General features: G+C 40.7%; 1 protein-coding gene across 4 annotated transcripts in view; it reads right to left on the bottom strand.

The window, feature by feature from the left end:
- ANO4 (anoctamin 4) overlaps nucleotides 1-17,687 on the bottom strand; it is a 561,128-nt gene that overhangs the window by 292,105 nt on the left and 251,336 nt on the right. For all 4 annotated transcript variants that reach the window (XM_008256958.5, XM_008256960.5, XM_002711221.6 and 1 more), the window contains one exon: nucleotides 4,588-4,788. In XM_008256958.5, coding sequence (XP_008255180.1) covers nucleotides 4,588-4,788 — 201 coding nt within the window. The remainder of the gene's footprint in view (nucleotides 1-4,587; nucleotides 4,789-17,687) is intronic.

Genomic DNA, 17,687 nt, shown 5'->3' with positions numbered 1-17,687 from the left:
TCAGAGGTAGAGATAGATGATTGGATTTGCCAGAAAGGATGTACTGACACAGGAACAAAAGGAAGAAAGAGATATTGGAGGTTGGGAAACCAGGATAGTTAGATGCAAGGAAAGAGAAGAAGAAAGAAAGAAAGAAGACTGGTATGGAAGCTGTGGGAACAGTGTTTTAGGAAGGACTGGGTGGTCCCCCTGGTTTGGTACATGAAACAGTGTGAAAGCATCCATCATGATGTGGCAAAGGGAAGTCACTAAGGGCCTCAATGACAGACATATGGAGAAGGAACTAGAAATTGTGTTAGCTGAACAAGGTCTAGAAGTGCGAGGACAGAGCAAAAAAAGGCATATTGCTATTTCAGAAGTTTGAGAAGGGAGGAAGAAAAAAAAAAACAGAAAAAGATACAGTGTCAAATGAAGCTGATTCAAAAGAAAGAAGCTTCAGCCTTTTTCACAGACTGCGGGGAAACAGCATATTCTCCTGAGAAAGGTTCCAGAGAGGAGAGGTGGTCAAGGCCAAAGGACATGGATGAAGGCTTGGACAAGGACAGTGGGAAGCTATGAATTTGCTGAAGAAAATATAGAGGAAATGCTTAAAGACACCGGTGTAGGTGATAACATCTTGGATAAGACCACCAAAGCACAGAGAACAAAAACAAAACTAGACAAATGGGGTTATATCAAACTCTGAAGCTTCTGCACAAAGGAAACAGAGTGAAGAGACATGCAACAGAATGGGAAAAAATATTTGCAAGGTACCTGTGTAACAAAGGATTACTACATAAAATATATCAGCAACTAAAAAACTTAAGCACAAAATAAAATCAACCAATCAAGAAATGGGTAAAGGGGGTTGGCGTTGTGCCACAGCAAGTAAAGCTGTTGTATGTAGTGCCAGCATCCCATATGGGTGCCAGTTCGAGTCCTGGCTGCTCTACTTCTGATCCAGCTCCCTGCTAATGTGCCTGGGGAAAGCAGCAGAGGATGGCCCCAAGTGCTTGGGCCCCTGCACCCACGTGGGAGACCCCGAAGAAGCTAGTGGCTTTTGTCTGGTTCAGCTCTGGCTGCTTTGGCTGTTTGGGGAGCGAATCAGTGGATGGAAAATCTCTCTCTCTCTCTCTCTCTCTCTCTCTCTCTGTTAAAGATAAATACATTATCCCTCTTAGTAGTTTTTTTATCTGTTCTACTTAATATGACTGGTTTAGTTCTGTAATTGATGCACAGTTATTCTTAAGTGTTGAAAATTAACTGAAATGTGATCCCTGTTGAACATGGGAGTGGGAATGGGAGAGGGAAGAGATGTATAATTTGGGACATGCTCAGGCTGACTTGCCCCAAGTGGTGGAGTTGGAAGCATACCAGGGGATTCCAATTCAATCCCATCGAGGTGGCATGTACCAATGCCATCTCACTGTTCCAGGGGATCAATTTCAGTTCACAGTTGGTCATGGTGGAGGGACTGGGAGTCAAAGGGAGCACATAGACAAGTCTAGTACCTGCTAACACTAACCGATGGAGTAAATAAAGGGGAGAGTGATCCAACATGGGAAGTGAGATACTCAGCAGACTCATAGAATGGCAGATGTCCTAAATAGCACTCTGGCCTCAGAATCAGCCCTAAAGGCATTCGGATCTGGCTGAAAAGCCCATGAGAGTATTTCAGGCATGGAAAGCCAAGACACTCTGGCAAAAGATCTCTGCGAGTGAGATCCCAGTGGAAAGAACAGGTCTTCAAAGAAGGAGGTACCTTTCTCTGAAGGGAGGAGAGAACCTCCACTTTGACTATGACCTTGTCTAAACAAGATAAGAATCGGAGAACTCAGAGGGCTTCCATAGCCTTGGAAACTCATGACCGGAGCATAGGGAGACTACTGATGCCATAGACAGGAGTGTCAATTGGTAAAGTCAACAACAGGAGTCACTGTGCACTTACTCCTCATGTAGGATCTCTGTCCTTAATGTGCTGTGTATTGAGATTTAATGCTATAACGAGTACTCAAACAATATATTTCACTTTGTGTTTCTATGGGGGTGCAAACTGTTGAAATCCTTACTTACTGTAAAAAAAAAAAAAAGAAATTATCAATTCCCAACTTGACTCTCACTGGGATTAAATATGACAATAGGTCTGATCTGATTTCATCATCATTTAAAAAAAATCATCTATTATTTTTCACTTTATGTTTCTGTGTGGGAGCAAACTGTTGAAATCCATACTTAATGTATACTAAGCTGATCTTCTGTATATTAAGATAATGAAAATGAATCTTGATGTGAATGGAAGGGGAGAGGGAGTGGGAAAGGGGAGGGTTGTGGGTGGGAAGGACGGTATGGGGGGAAAGCCATTGTAATCCATAAGTCGTACTTTGGAAATTTATATTCATTAAATAAAAGTTTAAAAAAAAGATAAATAAATAAATCTTTAAAAAAAACAGAAATCAGTAACAGACCTCAACAGAGTTCACAAAAAGATGAAATACAAATGGCCAACAAATATATGAAAAAATGCTCAACATCACTAGCCATCAAAGCAATGCAAATCAAAACCACAATGAGATCACCTCACTCCTGTCAGAATGGATATTATCCAAAGACAGAGAAAAACAAATGCTGGTGAGGATGTGGAGAAAGGGGAACTCTTATACACTGTTGGTGGGAATGTAAATTAGTGCAGCTACTGTCGAATACATATGGTGATTTCTTTATAAACCAGAAACAGATGTGCCACATGATCCAGCAATCTCATTCCTGGGTATATACCCCAAAGCCAAAGAGATACCTGCACCACCATGTTTATAATATGAAATCAACTAAGTTATCTATGATTAGATGAATGGATAGAGGAAACATGGTGTATCCTCAGACACACAGACACACACACACACATATGCACACACACACACGTGCAATGGATTATTCAGCTCTAAAAAGAATGAAATTCTGCAACTGGAGGATATAACATTGAGTGAAATAAGCCAGACACAGAAAGATAAATACTGCACATTCTCCCTTATATGTGGGAGCTAAAATTAAAAAAGAAAATAATTAAGGGAAAGAAATGCCTGTGTGTATCAACATTGTTGCAAAACCAGTTTTGTCAAACCTTGTTTTATATTTGTCAAACAAATGGTTAGGAAGGATATACTCTAGAGCTTTAGTGATCTGTGATTATTTTTAAAATGTACTGTCTATGGTGAAAAAAGGACAGGAGGAGGCCCCTTTGTCTTCTGAAAATGAGGAAAAGAGGAAAGAATGGGAATCAACAGTGATCCATTTGAAGACAGAGAAAGAGGCACTTGGAGTAATTCATGTCCAAAGGCTGTGGTGCTTCTTAGTGAGATTAGCAAAAAGAGAGAGAAGGTGATCTAAGATGGCTAACGGGAAAGACTTGGCTTCCATGGGGTGGGGGGGGGAGGGCACATGAAGTCTCTGCCAGAGCATTACAGCGAGGGCTTGAGACAGGGTGAGAGTTTTTCTTAGTTACTTTTTTTTTTTTTTTTTTTTGACAGGCAGAGTGGACAGAGAGAGAGACAGAGAGAAAAGTCTTCCTTTGCCGTTGGTTCACCCTCCAATGGCTGCCGCGGCCGGCGCGCTGCAGCCAGCACACCGCGCTGATCCGAAGGCAGGAGCCAGGTGCTTCTCCTGGTCTCCCATGGGGTGCAGGGCCCAAGCACTTGGGCCATCCTCCACTGCACTCCCTGGACACAGCAGAGAGCTGGCTTGGAAGAGGGGCAACCAGGACAGAATCCGGTGCCCTGACCGGGACTAGAACCCGGTGTGCCGGCGCCACAAGGCGGAGGATTAGCCTAGTGAGCTGTGGCGCCAGCCTTAGTTACTTCTGAATTCTCTCATAATAGCACATTTCTATGATGTCACCACACAGGAACATTGTTGCCTTGTTCACTGATGTTTCTTCCTCACTCAAAACAACGCCTAACATGGAATAGGCACTCAATAAATATTTGTTTAATGAATGACTGAATACTTAAGTAAACTTCTTACATAAACAAACAGACGAAATCTTTTATCTGGAGTTACCTGTTTTTTTAATTAGATTATTTGTTTTTATTGCCATAAACTAATTGTACTAAAAACTAAATGTATTTTAACATTTTTAAGAGGAATGCCGCCCAGAAACCTTGAAACTTCATACGAGGCCCCTAGTCTTCTCTCTTGACCTCACAAGGATGTGAGTAAGCCAATTCAAGCTTTCAAAAAGTCATTTTTCATTTTATATATTCCCTGGGCTATCTTTGAACAAATCATCAAGGAAAGTCCAAATCTACACATTTTTATTATATAACAGGTTTTTCTGAACTGTCAAGACGTCATTCAGTCTGATTTTCACTTAGATTCTACTGCTGTGGGTGGAATGCTACCTTAACCTTCTCTGATACATCAACCCCCCCTCTCTCTCCTTATTGGTCTTGGTGGCATTTACCACTGTTTGTAATGAAGAGGCAGAAAAGAAAAATAAGACTAAAAAAGCAAGCTCAACTGAAAGTATGACATAATAATATAATTAAAAGATAATGCAGGTTGGGGCAGGTTGCTGCTAACAAGGGTATCTTGATGAACTACCCTGTGTATTACCTGGGTGGAAAATTTTGGTTTTTCCATCAGTGATTCCAGAAGAGCTTGCCTCCATTTTTATTGACCTTCTGCCTGGTGGAAGTGAGGAATGCCTGACCACAGGCAAGCGACGATGACGACGTGACCCAGGGCGGCTTGCCACACTTCGCCGTTGATGGATTTGCAAACGCTTTTCAGCCCCATGAATAGATAAGCTTAAACCTGGAAAGACAAACATCATCATTAGACGAAAGAAGTCAGTTCAGAATGGCTAAAAATGTTGGGTTATGTTACAGCATAAGTCCAAAGAGCATAAGCAACTATCTTTCAAATTCTTAAGGCATCTAGGGACATTTGTGTTATCACTTTTCATATTATATTATTTGCTGGCCATTGCTTCATTCAAAAGTGGAACACCTAAGTTATCAAGACTAGATTTTATAAATGTCCAATAAATGAACATATTGAAATTCTGATGAAAATTCTTTGCAAAATCATGGACATATGTGCACATTTTTAAAATTTTTTTATTTGACAGGTAGAGTCATAGACAGTGAGAGAGAGACAGAGAGAAAGGTCTTCCTTCCATTGGTTCACTCCCCTAATGGCCGCTGGTCTCCAATGCAGGTGCAGGGACCCAAGCACTTGGGCCATCCTCCTCTGCCCTCCCGGGCCACAGCAGAGAGCTGGACTGGAAGAGGAGCAACTGGGACAGAATCTGGCGCCCCAACTGGGACTAGAACCCGGGGTGCTGCTGCCGCAGGTGGAGGATTAGCCAAGTGTGCCACGGCGCTGGCAATGTGCACATATTTTGCATGATCACAGAGTATAGGATTGAGGAACTGCGACTGGGTATATGGATTTTCAATAGAAATCAAAGGAATTTTATCCATGGAATTTATAGACAGGCCAGAGTTAGTGATTGTGCTCACATTTATACCTCTGATAACCTTAGAATTATGTGTCTTTTGGGAACTATTTTATTCTCAAAAATATCAACCATCCTCAAAACAAAATTAAGTGGTATGAAAGTACTTCAAAAGTCTGCAAAATGGAATTAAAAGGTAAAATTTTTGGTGAAAAAACTTTGAAGTTCATGCATTTATTCATGATATATACATTTTCCCTTAACTTTTTGTAGACTTCTCATATAATTGCCAAATATCAACAATTTCAAAACTTCTCGTTTTATCCATCCCACTCCCTTTGGTGTTGCTTTGTCTTTTAGGTGCTGGAGTAGTTTAAAGCAAATTTCAGACATCATGTCAATCTCATCAAAAGCAATACTGACCGCATTCATTTACAATGATTACATCAATATGGATCTATATGAAATCCCGAGTTTAATAGATTTTTTAAAAAAAAACAACACTCATTGATCACCACTGGAGGTTGTTAAGGTACCCATTCGTTAGTCATATTATTGATAAAGTGAAAGAAGTAAGCATTTATTCTTTTCCTTATGAGCCATATTTTATGGCAACCGGAACATGGATAGGAGAAACTTCTTCACTACAGAATTCCTGTTAAAAAAATACTGATGGAAAACAGGGTAAGGAAATCATTTCTGAAACCCCAGTGAAAAAGAGGGACATGATTGTTCAAAAGAAACACCATGAGGACAGAGCTGGAATCCAAATTCATAGATGACTGAAATCAGCTCTGTCCTTTAAAAAGAGCCAAGGAAAGCTGTTAGCCTCATTTAATGCCAACAAGCCAGAGGGACTGGGTCAGGAATCATGTCATCCAACAGAGGAAAGCGAAGCTTCCTAAATGGCAGAATTTTTGATTAAGAGGAGAATTTGCTGAAATTTGAAGGTAGAAATTGAGAACTGGGAGTTGCACTAATGCTTAGCTAATTAATCGGTTGTCTTACAGATGAGGAAAGTGAGGCCTGGTAGTTTATGATTATCAGTACTTGGAGGTTCCATTGAAAAGTCTACCGAAAACCCAGAAATGAGGGAAATGACATGCTTGCTCAAGGTCACACAATCAGCAATCAGGAGCCATGCCAGAGGTATGAAGTCACCTCAAATCTCCCCAGCTAGGGGTGGAAAGGGTATCACCTGGGCTAATCTGTAGATTCTAAAACATTAACAATAAATTAGGTAACAGAGATAAATATGAATAGTGCCCATCCAAGCAACAGGCTCCACATGCACAGCCAGTCAGCCTTGACGTATGACTTGGCTTTCCTTTATCCACTCAACTGCCCTCAGCCTGACAGTGTTCACCATATAATCCATGGACTAGAACTTGGCTTTCAGCATAGGAAGAGAGTAATCACACTGGTGTTCATTTCTCATCCACAGAAAAGGGTTCTCAGTGTGAGGTAACAAACTGACATTCTGGCTTCCACACATCTACCTTCCATGGAGTGCTCTGTCTGCCACCAGGGTCCAGTTTCTCTTATAAGTTTTATTGTGATGTTATATTAATTATTAATTATATTAATGCAGATAGCAGATTTAATGTAGTTCATAGACAATTCTAATAATATAATGATGCTTACCTTTCTCTTTTTCTCCCTTCCTTTTTTTCTTTCCCTCCCTCCCTTCCTCTTAATTTTGAGATAACGTATTTCTTAATTTGCATTATAGTCAAAGATACAAAGCTCCCCAAAATAAAGAGTTCAACAAGTAAAGAATAAAAATATCATAGTTCAGCAGGAATATAGGCAAGGGCTATAAGCAATCATCAAATGAAAAAATGCTAATTTCACTCATATACAATTTAAAATAATCACAGTTACTAAGCACACAACACTGTGACCCAGTACCTCAGGCTGGGGAGAGTCACCCAGGTTAGGACTTTCATACTGGATGGCCCCCTGGGAGACAGCCTGGTATAGGCTTCCCCGGCAGTGCATGCCCTGCTTTGCAGGTGCCTGGGCAAGTGAGTCTTCTACTCTCAGATATCTCTGTGTAGGAATGATACCATAATATCAACCTAGTGTAATTCCACCTCCCTGTGCTCCATGTCACTTTTGTATTTGCATTTCCACAGAGATACAGAATGTACACCTGTGTATGCCTGTACATTCATCAAGACTACAAGAATTCACACAGATTTGAGAGTGGCAGATGAAGGAACAGGAGAGATTTCAAGTCACCCTCAGATAATATAAATAGTCTCAGCCTGCAAATATGAAATACTGTGCTCCCAAAAATTTCTTCTTCTGCCTTTTGTAGAAGATTACTGGACTGAAAGGATCAGAATTATGACTTAATGTGGCATTTCCAGCTCTTATTCAACTACCTTTAAGGGTGTACATGATGACCTAAATGAGAATAAAAATTACTTCATGGAAGTAAATGACATAGGTACTTGAATTCTATGTTACAAATAGAATAAAACACATAATGAGGAAAATGCTAAAATAAAAAAATAATTCATAAGTATCAATAGGAGAAGATGAATATGAGGAAGGCAGGAATGTTACATAAGAATTTGGAAAGAACTCCCAATGCCTAAACAAACACATCCCAGTCCTCTGGGAATTAAGAATCCTCGGAATTTCAGGCCATGGCAGAGAGCTGGTTCATGTGAAAGAAAGAGAGAGAAGTATAAGCAAATAGTTGGTATACATGATAACGTATATACTCCAGACATTCACAAGCATTAACATTTATGGAAGATTCAGAAGTCACATCTTTAAAATGAATTGCTGGCCAATGAATTACATCATCCAATTTGTTCTTATTTTAGAAAAAATTGTTGATGCTGAATCTCTACTAAATGTCAGGCACTGTGGTAGATATTGATCATTATTCCATTAATACTTCACCACAAACATAAAAGGCAAGAACTGTACCTACATTTTACTGAGACTCAAGAAGTTACTTGTCCAAGGTCACACACAAATGATTGATCAGAATTTTAAAACTGCTCTTTTCCATTATACCACATAGTCTGACAAATTAAGTGCCAATACAGAAACTAATTGTCTTAAGTTTCAGCAGTTCTTAATAACTCAGAAACTCATCCAAGCTGGATTGGAAGGTGCAGATTTCTGACACTTCTCTGACTCAAGCTCTTATAGAACTGCCCTTTTCCTCCCTTTTTGATATTGAAATGCCTTCTTAGTTCCTGACCAGCTTAGTTAGTTCCTGACTCAGTTCCTGACCAGCTAACAAATACCTTCATCAGTCAAAACCAGCTGGAGATATACCTTCCTCTTAAAGTGTTTCAAGTTCTTCTGGCTCATTCCAGTTAATGCTCAATCTTTAGTCTTGCAATTAGCCTTTATCATGCAATGCCCTTGAATTGTCCTTTACCTGATGGAAAATTTCTCCAACTACATCAAGAGTCTCAAAAGCACAAATCGTGTTTTTGTACTTTTCTGATTCCTTCCTTAGCTCTAAACAAAATACTTTCCATAGGACAGATGAAGGATGATGATCTCCCATACATCCCTTCCCTCACTGAACTTTGTACTTTAAGGAGTGCAAACACTCCTTAAGCATGGAAGGAGCATAACATCGAGAGTTGGCCAAGGAAACGATACTGAGCATGTTACCCGTGAACAAATTTTCAAGACAGTGTTCCACATTTCACTATACCTTCACCATCTTTCCAAGATTCCTTGAACCTGAAACTTGGCAGCCCTACTCATCTTCAGCAGAGAGTTTCCTAACTCTAATGAGAAGAGAGAGAGCCCAGTTATAAAGTTTTTCATTTCCCACCCTTTCTACCTCAAACTATCTTTTGAAAAATTACCTTTTCCATTCGTCACCCAACATCTAACTTGCTTGATAAAAGGCCCAAAGACAGAACCTTGGGAAACACATATCTTTAGGGATGAGGAGAGGAAGTAAAATACAGTAGTTAAAATGTGGGTGCTGGAATCTGAGTTTCTATGTTCAAATCTTGTCCACATCATTCACTTCCAGTGCTAAATAGAGCAAGTTGCTTGATGTGTTTCCCTCCTTCCCAATTTTTCTCATTTGTAAAATACTGATAATCATAATTTATACTTCAAAGGGTCATTGTGGGATTAACTGAGTTAATACCTAACATCTATAAAGTGCCTGTGGCAGTGTCCAGCATATGGTAGTGCCCAAACAAGTTAGCCACCATCAATCTCTTCTATCAATAGCTTTGCCCCAATCTTTGTTCTCACCTCTTAAGCTCTAGCATTTAACACTGTTGCTTCTGCTCATCTGTTTTAACATTCTCAAAGTTCCTTGCTATCTTTCCTGCCTCTTTAAACTCTTCTCTTTCCTGTTCTTGAAGATGGGGTATTAGTTTCCTATGTCCGCTGTAACAAATTATCACAACCTTTGTGGGTTAAAACAACAGGAATTGATTATTTCACAGTTTTGGAGTCTAGATCTGTTGGCAAGGCCATGCTTCCTGTAGAAGTTCTGTGGAGAATCCCATTCCTTGACCTTCTCATGGTGCTAATATTCCTTGTGGTCCTTACTTTGCACAAACATCACTCCTATCTAGACTCTGTGGTCACAACACCTTCTCTATGCTCCTGTCTAATCTCCTTCTGCCTCCTTCTTAAAGATAATTGTGATATTATTTAGGGGTCACCTGCGTAACCCCAAATAAGCTCTTCATCTCAAGATTCTAAGTTTACTCATATACAAAAATACTTTGCCCAAATAACATAATATTCAGATTTTTGGGACTAGAACATGGATATATATTTTGGAGCCATTATCAGCCTACTCCAGGAGGCATTTCCCAAGGTTTTCACTTCGGCCTTCTGTTCTCTACATCCTATACATGTTTGGAAATCCACAAGATCACCAAGTAATCAATGCATTTCATGTCTCCTGTCATTTCTGTGTGATTAGCTCCCCAAATCCTATCACTTACTTTGCTCAGTCTTCTAAACTTCAGGCTCACATTTACTGCTTGCTCTGAATTTTCTCATGAGAAACTATATACATCTACAGTAACATAATGTTTAATATTTTCATAAACAAAAAATAAGTTCAGATTTCACTTAAGGTCTTCACAAAAACTCTTTTTAGGAGGCCAGCACTGTGGCATGGTAGGCTAAGCCTCCACCTGTGGTGCCAGCATCCCATAGGGGTACTGGTTTGTGTCCTGTCTTCCGCTCTTCAGATCCAGCCCTCTGCTTATGACCTGGGAAAGCAGTGGAAGATGGCCCAAGTGCTTGAGACCCTGCACCCATGTGGGAGAACTAGAAGAAGCTCCTGGCTTTGGATCGACCCAGCTCTGGCCATTGTGGTCATCTGGGGAATGACAGCAGATGGAAGACCTTTCTGTCTTTCCTTGTCTGTAACTCTGCCTCTCACATAAATCAATAAAATATTTAGAAAAAATATCTTTTTGAAAGGTAAGACTTTCTCTCTGATTGGCTCAATTCCGGCCATTGCAGCTATTTGGGGAGTGAACCAATGGATAGAAGATCTCTCTCTCTCTGTGTGTGTGTGTGTGTGTGTGTGTGTGTGTGTGTGTCTACCTCTCTCTGTAACTCTGTGTCAAATAAAATAAATCTTTTAAAAAAAGACTTTCTCTCAATTAAATAAGGTTCTTAGATATTCTTGCTCTCTGGCTCACTTGCAAGGTGCACTCTTCCTGGATGCATTGCCCGGCAGAAGTGCACCTGAGTAAAAATGATTCACTTTCATCTCAGTGTCATTCCTAAGAATCAGTAGAGCTGTGTGCCATAAGAACATCTGTAGTTCCGTCACTGTTATACAACTTGAAACCATAGTGTTGCATCACTCTTCTTGCCATTTCCTAGGTAAATTACTTTTCAAACTGTGGAAATACTATGTTTTGAATGCTGCCACTATCATAAAGCATATGGATCATTTATTCCTAATTAATAAAAAAGTAATCTATGGAAAAGGATGTTTATTTCTAGTTTTCACCTTAACTACAATGTTAAGTGCAAATACAGCTGCAGCTTCTGGAACACTGATCAGAAAGGAGGTAAAAATGTTCTTGGCTACTCTCAGGCCTGTATTTTCTTTCCCAAACTTTATAGATTTTTTTTTTTTGACAGGCAGAGTGGACAGTGAGAGAGAGAGAGACAGAGAGAAAGGTCTTCCTTTGCCGTTGGTTCACCCTCCAATGGCCGCTGCGGCCGGCGCGCTGCGGCTGGTGCACCACGCTGATCCAAAGGCAGGAGCCAGGTACTTATCCTGGTCTCCCATGGGGTGCAGGGCCCAAGCACTTGGGCCATCCTCCACTGTACTCCCTGGCCATAGCAGAGAGCTGGCCTGGAAGAGGGGCAACCGGGACAGAATCCGGCGCCCTGACCGGGACTAGAACCTGGTGTGCCGGCGCCGCTAGGCGGAGGATTAGCCTGTACCCTTTGTAAGTTGACTCCAAAAATTTTTGCAACATGTTAAAAAAAAATAGGCTGAGACCCTCCCATATTCTAGGAAGCGAAAAGTTTTAACATATAGCAATACAAGTAGAAAAAGAATAATCCCACTTGTCATTAGTTTAAGTATGTTCCCAATAGAGGATACAGAATTTGTGCCTCCTTGATGATGTGAGATCAGCTATGCCCAGAGCAAACTGATTCTGAGGAGCTTAGAGCATCAGAATTGGTGGGTAACTGAACTCTAGGTAGATTTCAGGAAGTGGTTTCAGATCTAAGCCATACAGGACCCTATCAGGAAGCCTGACAAGAAGACTTGCTTTAGCCCAATCATCCTCCACCGCACTAGATCACTGGATATGTCATGCATCCTTCTGTTTTATCTTCACACATTGCGCCAGGCTTTTTGACAAACTGGCATCAGCATGTTACACAAATCTGGCAGTACCAACACTTCAAAACCAGGAAGAACTCCCTGCCAAGACATTGTCATTTGTAATTTGGTGACAGTTGTATGTCTAAAGCCACATTAACCTGGCATTCAAGCACAATGAAAAGAAATCAAAATATTGAAGACTAGATATAATATTACCCAGGTTTAACTTGCGGTTCAATGTCAATACAGAAAACTTCTATAATCACAAAGTGATAAGAATGTTTAACCAGCAATACTTGAATTCAAATAAAGCAGTATAGGTAGATTACTGGTGCTTTCTCTCCTTCAAATTCACCTCTAGATTCTTCATGCCTTTTTGTAACTTCTCTCCTGCCCCTGCTACAGATTCCTTCCAGTGGAGCCAGTGCCGTGGCACAGTAGGTTAAACCTCCGCCTGTGGCACTGGCATCCCATATGGGTTCCGGTTCTAGTTCCAGCTGCTCCTCTTCCAATCTAGTTCTCTGCTGTGGCCTGTGACTGGCCTGTGTGCTTGGGCCCCTGCACCCATTTGGGATTTCATTTGGGAGACCGTGAAGGAGCACCTAGCTCCTAGCTTCAGATCGGCACAGCTCCAGCCCTTGTGGCTATTTGGGGAGTGAACCAACAGAAGGAAGAACTTTCTTTCTGTCTCTCCCTCTCACTGTCTATAACTCTACCTCTTAAATAAATCAAATATTAAAAAAAAGAATTCTACTAGGAGAACTTCATTTCAGGAAGCCACCATGGCAGAGTAGATTATTGTTTCTGTTTCATGTCTTCTGCCACATGACTTGTCAGTATTTTTCAGGGAAAAGGAAAAATGTCTCCCCTGCTGCACTGGTTTTGGACTTGAACATAATGACTTGCTTTGGCTGAGGTGATACTAAGTGGTTATAATGAAAGCAGTGACTTGAAACCTGTTTACACAGTTTCTGGCATGGTCTACTGGGCTTCCAACATCACTATGAAAAACCTGTATTTTCAGTAGCTTTAGATCCCAGAAGAAGACATGTAGAGTTAATTCAACCTGATCTGCAGCCCAAAGCCAGGCACCATTCCACCCAGCCAAGACTGTTCAGACATCAGCTTCCCTAAAGGCCCCTAAACAAAAGCACAAATGTTTCTGATGTTAACCACTGAGATCTGGGGTTGTTGGTACACAGCAAAGATCTGATGACTACAGCTCCTACAGCAGTCTTCATTAGATAGAAATGAAACAGTTCCAGTACTAATAGTTCAGTTATAACTGGTCAGTTCACAAATAAAATCCCCTTCTTCTGACCTCAAATGTTCTCTTTCAGAGCCCCAATCCAACACATTCTCCAAGAATCAGCTCATTCATCATCCTTTGGAAGAAGGCCCAGTACCCGTAACCTCTCACTCTGACACATACTACCACAAACACATCATTCCATGCACTATATTAGTGCCTGGTACACGCTTGTATCAGTGGGTATCTGTCTGCATTGTAACTGTCTACATATCTGCCCTTCAGGACTGGGGCCGTCTTATTTAATGTCAATCACAATGCATTGCTCACAGTAGGGATTCCTGCTAAAATTTTAGAGAAAGGAGTAGAGGGAAGGACAAGTGCAGGACATAGTAGGTAGCTAAATCCAAATCCTCTCAAGTGTGACATCTTTGTGATGTTGATAATTTTGGAGACTGTTCAGTTCCTGGGTTGCAGCTAAGATCTTGTAAGACATGTGAATCTACAGGGCCTTGGACACCTTAGTTCTTCCTACTGTCTGTCTTTGTACCTATAAGCCCTTCCACAGTGGGAAAAAGCCACCATCTGAGTTTTTTTCCTTCATAAGGAATAATTTAAATTCTTTAAAAATGATTCCATATACAACAAAAATGAAATCAGAAAGTTAAAGAAATATTTCCACTCCCATGTTCATAGTAGCATTATTCACAACAGCCAAGTTATGAAATAAACCTAAATATCTACCAGAGGATAAATGGATAAAAAAAATGTGGTAAATATTCACAGTGGAATACTACATACTCTTAAGAAGGAAGATTCTACCATTTTCAAGAATATAAATGAACCTGAGGACATTATGTGAAGTAAAAGTAAGCCCAGCACAGAAAGCCAAATACACATCATCTCACATCTATGTACAAGCTGAAAGAGTTGAATTCATTGAAACAGAGAATAGAATAGTGGTTACCAGGGACTGGGGGTTAAAGAGAGACTATAGGGAAATGTTGGTCAAAGGATATAAAATTTTAGTTAGGAGGAATCTAAATGAAAAATAGATTAGTTGCAAATAGTAGGGCAGCCACGCTTGAGATCCCATGCTTCATCATGTGTTCCCCAATAGTGAATATTGTCTTTTTAAAAAAATATCTGCTTTAGTTTTAGAGCACGTTAGAGTCACAGCAAAAGTGAATGGAAATTACAAAGTTCCTAAATATTCTCAGTTCCCACATATGCACCGCCTCCCCCCACTCTCAGCTTCCTACATCAGAGGAAGTAGGAACTAAATGAAATCTAATGTACAAATTGATGACTATAGTGAATAACACGATATACTTTTTTTTTTTTTTTGACAGGCAGAGTGGACAGTGAGAGAGAGAGACAGAGAGAAAGGTCTTCCGTTGCCATTGGTTCACCCTCCAATGGCCGCTGCAGCTGGCGCGCTGTGGCGGGCACACCACGCTGATCCGAAGGCAGGAGCCAGGTGCTTCTCCTGGTCTCCCATGGGGTGCAGGGCCCCAGCACTTGGGCCATCCTCCACTGCTTTCCCAGGCCACAGCAGAGAGCTGGCCTGGAAGAGGGGCAACCAGCAAAGAATCCGGCGCCCTGACCTGGACTAGAACCTGGTTTTCCGGCGCGCAAGGCAGAGTATTAGCCTAGTGAGCCACGGCGCCGGCCCACAATGTACTCTTAAAAATCACTAAGAGTAATTTTAGTGTTTTCACCATAAAAAATGGTATGTGAGGTAATATATTACCTCATTTAGCCCAGTTGAACCATTCCACAATGCAAATATATTTCAAAATATTATTTTGTACATAATATATGTATATAAATTTTCTTTGTCAATTAAAAACAAATTTTAATAAATGATGCATATGCCATTAGGGAACTGGAAATTAAACAAAGTATCACTATGCTCTTACTGAAATAGTGAAAATAAAAACACTAACATCAAGGGCTAGAAAGTATTTGGAGTAACAGGGGCTCTCAACCATTGCTGGTGGAAATACAAAAGATACAGCCACTCTGAAACACAATTTAACAGCTTCTAATGAAACTAAACAGATTCTTTCAATAAAAGCCAGCAACCATGCTCTTTGGTATATACCCGAATGAGTTAAACTTATATCTATACAGAATCTGCACATTAATGTCTGTAGTGAGAGACTTAAAAAACCCATCTCTTTCTATTTTAACACTTAACGGTTCCACATTTAGTAAACCAACAACAGCACTGAAAACGTCCTTAAAAGATTCTCAAATACTTCATGGGCAGTCTTTCACCTTTATGCCCACAATATTCTCATTTTGGCCATTTGGGTCTCATTCTTATCTTTACTACACTGAACACCAATCTGAACTCTGGATTTCTCACACTGTTTCATTCTATTGTATTTAATTTAACCCAAATCTTTACACCCTCATCCAAGGAAATACTGAAAGAGCAGCTATAGATTTCCTGTCACCTTGTGGAAGCTTAAGGGTTTTCCTTGTGTTTTGTGGACTTAGGAACAATAATTCCTATGGATACACATGAACTTCACATCCTTATAACAGAAAATTTTCATAGTTGCTATTTAAGGATGTTAACTATATGGAAACAGATGGTCATAATTATATGGTACAACATTTGTAACTTGGGAAAGAGTTCTTCAATTGCTTATTTGTTGACATTGATAACTATGTTAGAAAGCTTTATCTGTGCCAAGCATGGCGAATGTAGAGATTGAGACAGTCCTTGCACTCACGGCCCTCACAGTCTGACACAGCAGGCCTCCCACAGTGCTAAAGTGGCACAGTTCAAGGGCATCTAATGTAACATGAAAAAGGGCATCAATACTTCCTGGGTTTTAAAAAAAGAAACATCAGTTATTTGATTTCTCCTTAAGTAACCAGTGAGGCATCTCTGACTTTCCTAAAATAAATTTAATTCTTTGGCATTTTTCATAAAAGGGTAGTATACTCAAATATTATCACACCCCAGGTAGGCAACAAAAATAGCCAAGAATTAGGTATCTGTGGGGAGCAACTCGGACTAGACAGTTACTCGAATTAAGACTTATTCTATGCATCTGCTCTCCCACAATATGGCGCTGGGAGAGGAGAAACAGCTTCTACACAGCTGCCTCCAGTTCAACCAATAAACAGCAGGACCTGCTCCTGATTGGAGGAGAGCAGCGTACTCGGCGTGTGGGTAGCAGAGTTGGGATTGGTGGAAGAGGACTATAAAGGAGGAGAGAGACAACATGCACCAGGAACATCTATCTGAAGGAACACCTGTGCAGCCCCCGAGAGAGCCGGCCGGTGGTGTGCCGCTCCCCCGCGGAAGTGGGGAAAGTGGCAGGGGGAACCGCCCTTCCACGGAGGTGGAAGGGACAGTAGCCAACCCGGGAAGAACCAGCAGCAAACCCGGGGAGGGCCGAGCAGACAAAGAACAATGCAGGGTCCTGTGTCATTCCTCCACGAAGACAGGGAGCGACATAATGGTGCCGTGACTCGGATAGGAAACCTAGGCAGGGTCTTGTGTCTTTCCTCCACGAATAGGGGGAGCGACAGTATCTACTTCACATGGTAAAACCCACTCATTGCAAAAATGCATGCCTCAATTTCAGTGGAACCACTTATTAAAGGGTATCACAAAGTGGGCAACATAAATAGCATGGGAACGTTATTCCTTAATATCTTGGACTCAATTTTGTACTTTATCTTCACATTCAAAAAATTGCTTCTAGGAATAAAACACAAAATAGTTTACTACCAGTAAAAACAACTGATAGGAACTAAGCCCCTGGGATCAGTGCTTTATATAAGATGTTGGTTATTTGAGCATGTGAGTAAAATTTATTTTCAATTATATTTTTACAGAGTAACTATTTCTTCCAGCAACTACTGAGCCTTAAACTCTTTTAAGTTTGAAGGACAGAAATAAAGATGATAAAGGCAGAATGTGTGTCTACAAGAGGAGAGTGTCCTAGCAAGGGAAAAGGGTGTGCAGAAGTGATTCTAACACAAGGGAGATGTCTGTGGTTTGACTATGTCATCACTGAGGAGAGGGAGGGATCAGCATGCTTTCTCTGTAGAGGGTCAGAGAGTAAATATTTTGACTTTGTGGGCCATCTGGTTTATTTTTTTGAAACTTTAATTACTTGAGGTGCAGATTTAGAGAGAGAGAGTGAGTCTTT

This window comes from Oryctolagus cuniculus, chromosome 11 (genome assembly GCF_051225735.1).
Source record: "Oryctolagus cuniculus isolate XC-2025 breed Fujian yellow rabbit chromosome 11, ASM5122573v1, whole genome shotgun sequence".
In the NCBI taxonomy this organism is placed as follows: Eukaryota; Metazoa; Chordata; class Mammalia; order Lagomorpha; family Leporidae; genus Oryctolagus; species Oryctolagus cuniculus.
The sequence above is the reverse complement of the archived record's forward strand: the minus strand, read 5'-3'. Positions and strand labels throughout refer to the sequence as shown.